The 11,122-nt window shown below is 41.3% G+C and overlaps 1 protein-coding gene across 1 annotated transcript; it reads right to left on the reverse strand.

The window, feature by feature from the left end:
* Positions 1 to 1,785: 1,785 nt before the first annotated feature.
* DMRTA1 (DMRT like family A1) lies at positions 1,786 to 7,621 on the reverse strand. Its single transcript, XM_026718600.2, has 2 exons — positions 7,028 to 7,621; positions 1,786 to 5,012 (listed from the first exon to the last, which is right to left on the reverse strand). The coding sequence occupies exons 1-2, from the start codon at positions 7,581 to 7,583 to the stop codon at positions 4,168 to 4,170; spliced, it is 1,401 nt and encodes a 466-aa protein (XP_026574385.1). The 5' UTR covers positions 7,584 to 7,621; the 3' UTR covers positions 1,786 to 4,167.
* Between the last annotated feature and the right edge of the window lie 3,501 nt (positions 7,622 to 11,122).

Raw genomic sequence — 11,122 nt, forward strand, 5'->3', positions numbered from 1 at the left:
GTGTGACCTGCCCAAAATCAACCCATGAACTTCCATAACTGAGGTTCAAACAGAACATGGGTCTGAATACTACACCGAATCAGTTCTTGTGAAGTCTTCCATCAGTTTTCCCTTTCTTGTGTTCCTGAATGAAATTGTCCTATGGCAGTGCTGGCCCATTTAGGAAAGAAACCTCATTAAGTAAATCAAACACAATGGATACATTCAATCCACTTTAAATGTGAAGATTACCCCCCACACACACACAATACGACTTTATAGAGACTTTAAAATAGTTTGATGGAGAAGCCCCAGATCCAGATCTTAAAAAGAGCATTTTTTTCCCTCATTAGCGAAGATGCCGGCAGAAATAAACTATCTGACAGCTTGCCTGGCCTTGACAAGGCCTTCACAGTTTCAGGAAAAATGTGACTCTGAAGCAGGCAGCGCAGGATAAGGAATATGCAAGGCTGGCAGGAGTTATTTGGATGTCATTCTTTCTTTCTCTGGGAGTACTTTTTTTTTTTCACTGCAAGAAGCAAGACCTTCTATTTTCTGATCTAGAAATCAAAAACAAAACCTACCAGGCAAGACTTTGGATTCAGTTTTGAGACAGTCCGGATAGTGCTTAGTGAAATCCCTGCCTTATCGCTGCCAAGATAGGCTTTCGGTAGATGACACAATATACAGTATGAGCAGCAAGAAAGCAGCGAGCAAAGAGACTGCGCTGCCATTCCAGAAGGTCTGTTTATTGCTTCCTCTATAGCAGGAGTGTCAAACACAATTTCATTGAGGGCCGCATCAGGGCTATGGTTGACCTGGCGGGGGGGGGCGCGCTGGCCAATTGGGTGGGTGTGTCCAACTGGGTGGGCATGGCTAGTTTGAAACCACTCCCTAAACCGCTGGCATGTTCCTCTTCGCATTGGGTAGACTGGGTCAAAGCCATGCTGGCCTGATCTTTCCTCTTCACATTGGGTAGACCGGGCCCCATGGACCAGATCTGACCACATCCAGCCTGCAGGTCTTGAGTTTCACGCCCCTGTTCTACAGATTAGAAACTGAAGAAATCAGAAATGAGGATTTAGTTTTGCAATTCAATCTAGCTCTTAAGATCACACATTTTCTTTTTATTAACATTGGCACTCGACTTTTCTCTTTCCAATTAAATGATATTCAGGACCATGCTGTTATTTGGAGATCATTCATAGCCTGAAAATGCATCAATTCTTCTTATTGGTATTGAATTGAATGGCGTTAATGAGTGTACACAGACAGGAATGTATATTGTTTTCTTAAGCATTAACAAAAAGTACATTAAACTTTGCGCTAGAGTGGAATCCAGAGAGTCAAATTTCTAATTTTTACTGGGGGTGTTCTGCACTCTTTCCAACTCTTTTAGGATAAAATTTAAGTGAACTAAAAAAAAAAATCCACATACCTTCTGTGAAAATAAAATGCTTGCTTACAGTGCTGTTCAATCCATCATTGCTTATCATTTTCAGCTAATGCAAAATAGTTTCATTACTCAGGGCGAAACAAAAAATTAGGGAGGAATGTTTGTTAAACCTGTAATGATTGCAAGCAGCCACTAGATGGTGGTGACTAACCTTGGAACCTAATTCCATTGAAGAAAATCTTCACAGCACCAGAAATAAAAGTTGACAAAATTAATGTTGAGCAATTTTAGTGGAGCAAGGGCAGTAAGACCCATCCACAAATATGTTAAGGATTTTATTATTTTATTTTAAATAAAATAATAAATTTTTCATAATTTGATTATTTATTATCTAGGGCTGGGCCACAAGCCCAAATGAACAACAAAACTTTCTAGATGAACACACACACACACACACACACACACACTCAAATCTTAAAAAGTAGACTAAGTCTCAGGTAATATAAACAAGGGGTTTCTTTGGACAATAACTGAACATCTTTTGAATGTACTTAAAGACAGATAAATCCTCACCCCTAGTAAAACCTGTCTATTAAATGCAAAAAGTAGCAGTTTTATCGGGTAGTCTGGAGTAATTGTTTCACTGAATCGTTTTATGCTTTTAAAAAAGCTTGCTTTTAACCCATTTGTAGTGTGGAAATTTGAAGTGGAAAGTCCTATAAATCAACAAATCAGCTATCATCTTCCTACTAGTTAATTCATTATTTTATTAATCCACATATATTATTACACATGTGACCCATTTGTTCTCCAAATGCTTCTGTCATCCCTTGCCGGTTTTAACTTCAGAATCAGAAGTCCACCCTGTGCCTACAGATCCCACAGAAGCAGCAGCCAATGTGCTACTAGCTGGAAATTAAGGCTTCACATTACAGAAATGTTTCTTGAGAGAGTCATCTGTTTTTTCCTTTTCTCTTTCCACAAAATGTCTAGTCTAAAAAAGAAAACCCTTCAAATTCCCAAAATTGTTTTCTGTCACATAACAAACTGTATTATATGTATTATATTCACACACCCTGTTATATCATAACGTGGTTTGTTTGGTTTGGCTGATTGCATGGGAATTTCAAGACAGGAGCGATTTGGCTCCCAGATACCTCATGTTCTTAACTCCGCTCTTCCAAAACAAGTTAAATTTGGTCTGTTTATGACTTTAGGAGGGGAAGGATACCAGGGAGTTATAGGTGGGAATGTAAGGAAGATTTCTAACCCCCCCCACTTGGGGGTCCTCTCATCCCAGAAAGACTGGGCCACTGAAATGTGATATTTCTGCCATATTTGGTAGACCAATATTTTTCAGAAGTGGGTGCTTACAAAACCCCACATGGCTTGTAGAGATGCCCAAGATGCCCATCATTGTATTAGATTAAACCCTGTTGCACATAAACTTGTGGGTTATTTAATAAACCATTATTAAATAAGCCACTCTTTAGCACAAACAAACTCTGGACTAGATTCACATGTTGCACTAAGCTATTTTCACTTAGCACATTGTGTGAACCTGGAGATTACAGGCTATTAAAAATCATGGTTTGAGCAAACTATGACTTAGTATAATGTGTGGACCCAGCCACAGTATAACTACAGTTGGCAGATGTTTTACACCTAGTAATGCAAAATAAAAGATTTTCCAATCTTCATTATTATTCATATACACTAGGATAAAATTACATGAGCTTGAATCTCAATCACATTATTCTAAAGCATAATTCCAAATTATTTTTTAACCAGGCAATTCATTCAATTCTTCTATCCATATGCAAACATAATTAAGACATAATAAAGGTAAAGGTTCCCCTCACACATACATGCTAGTCATTTCTGGCTCTAGCGGGCAGTGCTCATCTCCGTTACAAAGCTGAAGAGCCAGCGCTGTCTGAAGACGTCTCTGTGGCCATGTGGCCAGCATGACTAAACGCCGAAGGCGCACAGAACGCTGTTCCCTTCCCACCAAAGTGGTCCCTATTTTTCTACTTGCATTTTTACATGCTTTACAAACTGTTAGGTTGGCAGAAGCTGGGACAAGTAACGGGAGCTCACTCCATTATGCGGCACTAGGGATTCGAACCACCAAACCGCCAACCTTTCTGATCGACAAGCTCAGAGTCTTAGCCACTAAGCCATCACGACTCATAATATCTTCAGTCATAATATGCTTATATCCAAAATCATTTATTAATTTTGCTACAACAGTTAATCAGAGACATGTACTACATATTTCAAGAACTGTTTCATTAGGAAAAATCAAGAGTCTATATTTGGAAAACTATTTCTTGACTTCAAACACCTACATTTCAAGTAAAAAAGAAAAGACAAATGTATCAAATATTTTGAAAATGGAAAAAAAAAAGTTTTGATTTTCTGGTATTTTTCACATTACTCTTGGATTTTCAACTTCAAATCTCTTAAGTGTCACCTTTTTTTTCTTCCAAAGATTCAAATGAGATGAAATTATGTTATATTAATATATAATATAATGTGCCATATCAATTTTGCTTCTAACGATGTTTCACTGCTGACACAAATTTCTCCATTTTCAAATTATTTTATGGCCAATTTCAACTGATTTGGGGGGAAGAACCCTGTGGCAGCCTTTTTTTTTTTTTTTAAATGAAGGATTTAATACTAATTTTCTCTTTATTGGATGTACATTTAAGGATCGGGCTCCACAACGAGTAATCAGCACAACTGAACAAATTAGACTAAGAAAAAAACAACTGTCGATCAAAATGCTATTTGCGGTCTTCATTTAACCTGGCGTACATCTTGGTACTGAAAAGCTTGTCTTCACTGGGGGAATAAGACGCATCTTTGATCACCCCTGAAAAGGAAGAATCCACCACTGGATGGAAAGGAAAAGCAGGAAACAAGCCATTCCTCAGGTACGGTGCCATCAATCCAGGTAACGCTCTTCCTGGAGGAGAGTAAGTCACTCTTAGAGGTCCGAGTCCAAGTCTAGGGCTTAAGCCATAAAAGGTCATCTCTCTCCTGGAAGAGGCCGAGCTGGTTTGAAGAGGCACAAATGCTGACTTGTTGCCAAGCGCTGCGACATCTATTCCAAGGCCAAAATCGGAAGATCTCTGAAAAGCACTGCATTCGGGCAAGACTGGGATTGCAAGCTCCCGGAATCCTTGCCTGTGTTCGCTGGCATTCAGGATCTGCTCTATAGCTTGGACTATGTCTCCTCTGCAGAGCTGCAGAACTCTTTCCAACCTGCTTGATTTGTGATTAGGGAAGACCTTGGTAAGAATATTGAGGGGGTCTCTGCGCTTTAAGCTACCGTCAGCAGCAGGAACAGGAGGGACACTGGCATTACAGGGAACAAAATCCTTGGGACACTCGCTTTCGTTTCCTGATTCCATGTCCGAAGAAGACGAAGAGGCTGGGCTGTCAGTTCCTTCTAAAGATTCATCAGGACCCGATAAAGAGATCTCTTTACTTAAAGCCTGCATCTCGGGTGGCTTCTCTTGATTGCTTCCAGCAACTTCAGGAGAAGATGTCAGAGACGGTGTAAGCAAATGGACTACAGAACTGCCCGATCCACTGCAGTAGAAGTCATACTTCTGAATCTTCTCTTCTAATGGGGGGAAAAAAATGCAGGCAAATACTAAAGTTATTACAATATATCTGATTTATCTACCACTTTCTCATATAAACACCCTAAGGCCTCTAGGCATTACCAGTTATGGAATCGCATCTTGTATTCCATATGCTACGTACACAATTCAGTGCCTTTAAAAACTCTTATTTCCACTGCACTGCACATACAACAGATTTCCCATATACACCTAGTTTACCATAAGTGTCCGTGTCACAGGTTGCTATATGCATGGCATATGATGTACATATCCTTGTTTTTTTCGTACCTATTATGAAATATCCAAGCAGGATTGTTCACTTGTACAGAGTGTGAAATAAATGCACTTACTGCAAAGTAGAAATATTGCAACAGTACAACATGGAAATGGTAAAATGGAAATGGTAAAATGGAAGCAATATCCACACAGGATATTCTTCATGTGTGAAGAAGTCATTCCCAAGTGCTTAAAACCTACAAACTGTATCTGAAAGTAAATTGTCGTAATTGGATGATGTGCTTTTGTCATCCATAAAGAAGCAAATAATGTTTCAATGCTTTCCCCATACTCGTTCTTCTGCCTCCCTCCACAGATTTCCTGTAGCACAAGCTGATCTGCAGAAAGACCATTTAAATTAATGAGAGCACTAAAAGAAAACTATAATACCCATTATCTTTTAACAGAGCTTTCCCAAGACAATTTCTTGGTGCTTTATATCTTTATATTCTACAATTGCCCATATGAAGGCCAGATCATAGATTCAGTTCATTTGCCTTGGAATAAGCAACATATTCTGTTTTGGTAGTGTACATGCAATGCCAAATGCTTGCAACATGAATAATACTTTTGTATACTTTTTAGAAAAACTATTTTTCCAAGCATTAATATTTTCTTTAAAATGTAAGCAAATGGCCAACCTGTACCCTGGCAGCTCTAAAAAGACCAGAGAAATATTTTATGAATCCTGACACACCCATGATTAAAAATGAAACTTTTTAAAGTTCTAATAATCCATGCTATGGAACATGATGAAAAGCCACAATCTTAACACATTCTGGGAAATGCCAGAATGTGATTGTGTTTGAGATGGACGAAGAGCTACAATGCTATTAAAAACAGACTTTTTAGCATCTTTTGAACCTAAAAAGACTTCATATTCTTTCTACCAGCACAAACCCATTTAGTTGAACGGATCTTACAGAGATCAATGGATTCTATCTATGGTTCATTTCAATTCCAGCAATACATAGAGCTGAACTATGGGGTTTTTTTGCTTTCCTTTCCTTCCTCCCTCTCTCTTCCCTCTTTCTTTCTCTCTTCCTTTCTTCTTTCCTTCCTTCCTTTCTTTTTTCTTTTTCTCTAGCTACAGAAAAGGCAGATTCCTACTTTACAATCTATTACATCCAGCAAACCGATGACTGGTTTCCTAAAGCGTTTCTTCCCTAATCCCAAACAACAATTCATTAAGGAATGAATAATCTCCATAATCCAAAAAAGGATTTGAGCTGCGCAACTCGTCTATAAAATAGCTCCACGTGAAATACACACTATTATTTGCCTTGAAGGTCATTAAGAACGCAAGAAAAAGAGCGTCCAATCGGTCCTATCGCAAATTGCTCTCAAAACACATCATTGTACACTTTCAAAGAGACCCTCCCCCTTCTCGGTGATCTCCCTCTGATCTCGAAGAAATCTAAAAAAAAAAAAACTTAAAAGTTGGGGGAAAGAACCAGCGGTTCTCCTTTCCCCTCAAGAGACGCTTCATTGTAATTGCCAACATCCTCGATTCTCCGCCGTTCAGACGTCAACTCTCGCGAACCGCGCTGACTGAAACGCCACCAATTTCCCACCTCTGATTTAAAGCCCTTTAAGCTCGAATCCGCCGCGGTGGATTTGAGTTCGGGAGGTTGTCTTTCTGCCCCCCGCCACACAAACACACACACACAACACAACACAACAACTTTTTATGGAAATTTAACACTCCCCCCCCCCTCAACCCCGAGGGGAATCCCACCTCTTCGCCCGCGTTGGAACTCCGGAGAGGAATTCTTGGGAGCCGGCTCGCTTTCAGCGCCGCCGGCCTCCGCCTGCCTCCCGGAGCTGAGGCGAGCCGCAACAGGCGTCCGCTTCTGCGGCTGGTTGGGGTGAGTCCCCCCGCCGCCCTGCGCGTCCATCTCCTCCTGCGCTTGCTGCCTGCGCAGCGCCACCTGGGCGGCCATCACGCGCTGCCGCTCCGCGATGAGCGCGCACTTGGCGCACGCACAGTCCCGCCAGCGGCAGAAGCGCTTGTGGCCCTTCAGCGCCGACACCACGCCGTGGTTGCGGCAGCGGGCGCACTTCGGCGTGCGCGGGTAACCCACGCCGCGCTCCAGGCCCACCGCCGCCTGCGCGTAGCAACTTGGAGCGTTGCCCGCGGAAAGCGCGGCGGCCGCGGCGCGCACGAAGAAGCTGGGAGGGCGAAGGAAGGTGGGCGGCATGGGGACCCCCGCCGCCGTTGCCGGGGGTGCTGCTCGAGGCATCGAAACGGGCAGCCCCGGCGCGGGCAGGAGCGGCGGGTTGCCCGTGGCCATGAGTCCGCGGATCGGGAGCAGCGCACGGGAGTAACTCCCCCGAGGGTGGACAGCTTTTGCGCGAGTGTGACCGGGCGCTGGTCCCCGCAGACCCCGAGAGAGCGGCTGGCGGGGTGTCCGCCCACTTGAGAGCAGGGAGGGAGCCGCCCACCATGACCGAAGTGACAGGGGAATCTAACTCTCCGGACGGCTTGGAAGCGTTTGTGGAGATTCTCAGTCATCCAGGTCGCCCTTGTCCCAAAGGTGCGTTTTTGTTTTTTTTTCAAAGAAGCAATTGGACTTGCTGGTTTTCTCTGAAGATGTTTCGTTTCTCATCCAAGAAGCTTCTTCGGCTCTGAACTGAAGAAGCTTCTTTGGGTGAGAAACGAAACGGAAGAAGCTTCTTGGGTGAGAAGCAAAACGTCTTCAAAGAAAAAAAAGCAAAGAAACGTCCAGTTTCCCCTTGAAAAAAGCACCTTTGGGACGAGTTGGAAGGGTGTGTTTGTGTCTGTCAGTTGGCTGTACTACTGTGTGCTTCCAGAGGTGCTAAGAAGCACCTCCACTTTAGTGTGTGAAAAGCATTCGGGAACTCTGCCGCCTTTATCTTTTTTTTTTCCCTTGGTGCCTTCCAACACCAACCTGTGTCAGGCAGGTGAGCCTGCAAACCGTCTAACCTTCAGCAGGCTTGATTTTTTTAAAAAAATCCCTTTCATTTGTGGACCTTCACAAATATATTCCCTTCAGTGGAGATGAACAAAAAATTTGAGCTTAAGAAGCTTCTTGGGTGAGAAGCGAAACATCTTCAAAGAAAAAAAACAAAAGAGAAAGTCCAGTTGCTTGCTTCTTGAAAAAAAGCACCCTTGAGATTAAAAAAAAAAATCTGAGAATAATTGACAACTTTTCGCTCCTGCTTCCCACCCATACACACTCCTGTTGCTGGTGGCCTATGATTGGCATGCGCTGCAGCATCAGATAAAATTAACTTTGCCACTGCAGTGATGTTACGCTGCTCCTAACTCCTAAGAATAAGCAAGATTTATTAGAAAAGCATAGCTAATCCCCAAAGAATGTTAAAGCACTTTCCAACACTGACAAGATCCATCATCCCTTCCCCTCCCTGAAGTTCTCACAGCAAGATAGATTAACAAAATAAAATTAATCTTAGGTAAATTTGTGACTGGATTATCCATGCCTCCTCCACATCTCTGAAACTTTTAACACAAGCACTGTCAGCACGACAAGGTCGAGCAGAATAAGAAACCAATTGTATATAGGTCAGCACTACTTTTATTGTAACAGCTGTAATAAGACAGTCTTGCAAGTCTGAATGTACTTTTTTCTGCCCTCACTCGCTCTACCATTATGTGAATAATTTTGAGACATTTTTCTCAACTTTGTTTATTGGCTTATTATATTTATTTGACTGTTGCCTTAGTGACGGATCTTCTTCCTGTCCATTTCCTATGCCCTGTACAAGAATTCAGAGATATTTGATGTGGAAGTCTGAAGGACCAAGAAAAATGTTTGACAGAAGACCTTATTGATTGGTGTTTACATACTATTCTCAAACTATTCTCAGAAGTAGGGGGCTAGTGATTTAATTTGTTTGAAATATTAGACTGATATTTAATGGTTATATTTCCTGCTCAATAATGTGAATCCAGCCAGTTCTGGCCAAAGAGAATAGTTATCTAAGGCAGATAAAAAATAAATAATATATACATATTTAGCCTTGGACTGAATCGGGCCAGGGTATACATGCACTAACAGCAAGTTTCCAGCTTGGGTCAACCCATGATTTTATTGCTTGCCCAGCATGAATATAAAAACATTTGTCTTCTACTAAGCCACCACATTATATTCTATATCTATGTTTAAAACAGTACCCTTCAAACAACCTCATACATCTGAAAATTAAGGCTTTTGTTGCTGTGATATTAAGAGAATGCTTTTTCTTTGGTTTTAAGAGCCATTATAGACAATGTTAGAAATTGAGTTTCAAAACAAGGCTCAGCATTTCCTGAAATGATTGTCTAAGCATGCAATATAGATAGTCCTTGACTTACAACAGTTTGTTTAGTGACCAATCGAAGTTACAACAGCGCTGAAAAAAAGTAACTCATGATCATTTTTCATCCTTATGACCGCTGCAGCATGGTCATGTGATTTACATTCAGAGCTTGACAACTGACTCCCATTTATGACATTTGCAGTGTCCAGGGGTCATTTTTTTCCCCTCACTGGAAACACAAAATCCGGAAGTAAATTCAAAATTGAGACAAAATTAAATATATTCTCTTCTTCGGATTAAAAAAAAAAATCAATTTAGCCATCTCTGCTTGTCTTTGCTGTGGGGGATATTTGTGTGTGTGTATGTTCATTCATTCTCATATTTTCTAACCTAGTCAGTAATATTTTTTTGCTTCTTGATTACAATGTATTTCTAAGTAGAAAGCTAATATTCATGAAGCTAGGCCACAGATGCCTCACTGCCAGTAATTCCTTTGTTTTCCAGACATAAATATACATAAATATATAGCCTTCCCAATGCCCTGCTTTAAATAAATAGATCCAGACCAACTTTATAAGCATACTGTTTCTGTTTCCTATCTCCATAAAGGCCAGAGATGTTCATTTCTGTATGTATTGGAATAAGACTGAAATTTTCATCCCCGTGTCTCTTTTTATATATGGTCTTTTGCAGCACTTTTAAAGTTAAGAGTAGCTGCATTGCATTAACTGGAGGCCTATTTTGAAAAAAGGTTAGGGTTAGGCCGTATATTCCTGGCTGCCTCCTAATTCACCTTATTATATAACTAGCTTAGTGTAAGCATCTACAGCTAGAATATGAGTCAGTTGCCAAGCGTGCAAATTTTGATCAAGTAACCATGGGGATGCTTCAATGGTCGTAAGTGTGAAAAAACAGTCATAGGTCACTTCTCTCAATGCCTTTGTAACTTAAACAGTCGCTAAATGAGCTATTGTAAGTCAGGGACTACCTGTATGACCAAAACATGTTTGAGCAAGTGTTGAAGTTACACTAGGGGTCTCTAAACATGGCAACTTTAAAACTTGTGGACTTCAACTGACTGGGGAATTCTGGGAGCTGAAGTTCACAAGTCTTAAAATGGCCACGTTTGAAGAACCCTGAGATAGACTACCAGTTTCATTTCAGTATCTTATAATCCTAATACAATTGGGCAACATTTGTACTTCGGAAAGGATGTGAGTTTGTGAGCAGTTAGAAATTCATAAAGCGTTTGATGGTCCAATTAATGGAAGGAGAGAAATAGGAACGTGTGGGACCTGACATACCCACAGATGGCACGGTTGGGTGCCGGAAGAATGGTGGGGGAGGGGAATCAAAAGTTTTCCTGGAGACAGGATCAGCAGCTAGGCCATGGCCAGCTGCCACATCATCTGGCTTAACCAAGGAAAAAGAAATCTTCTCACTTGTAAGCCCTTTCTAACTCTAGAAATAGAAAGAGTAGGAAGGCTTAGAACTGGAACAGAGTTCACATCTGTTAAGCTTATATACATACACATACATGCACAAATAC

The sequence above is a fragment of the Pseudonaja textilis genome, chromosome 2, assembly GCF_049901715.1.
Source record: "Pseudonaja textilis isolate UNSWEBS1 chromosome 2, rPseTex1.2, whole genome shotgun sequence".
Taxonomy (NCBI): domain Eukaryota; kingdom Metazoa; phylum Chordata; class Lepidosauria; order Squamata; family Elapidae; genus Pseudonaja; species Pseudonaja textilis.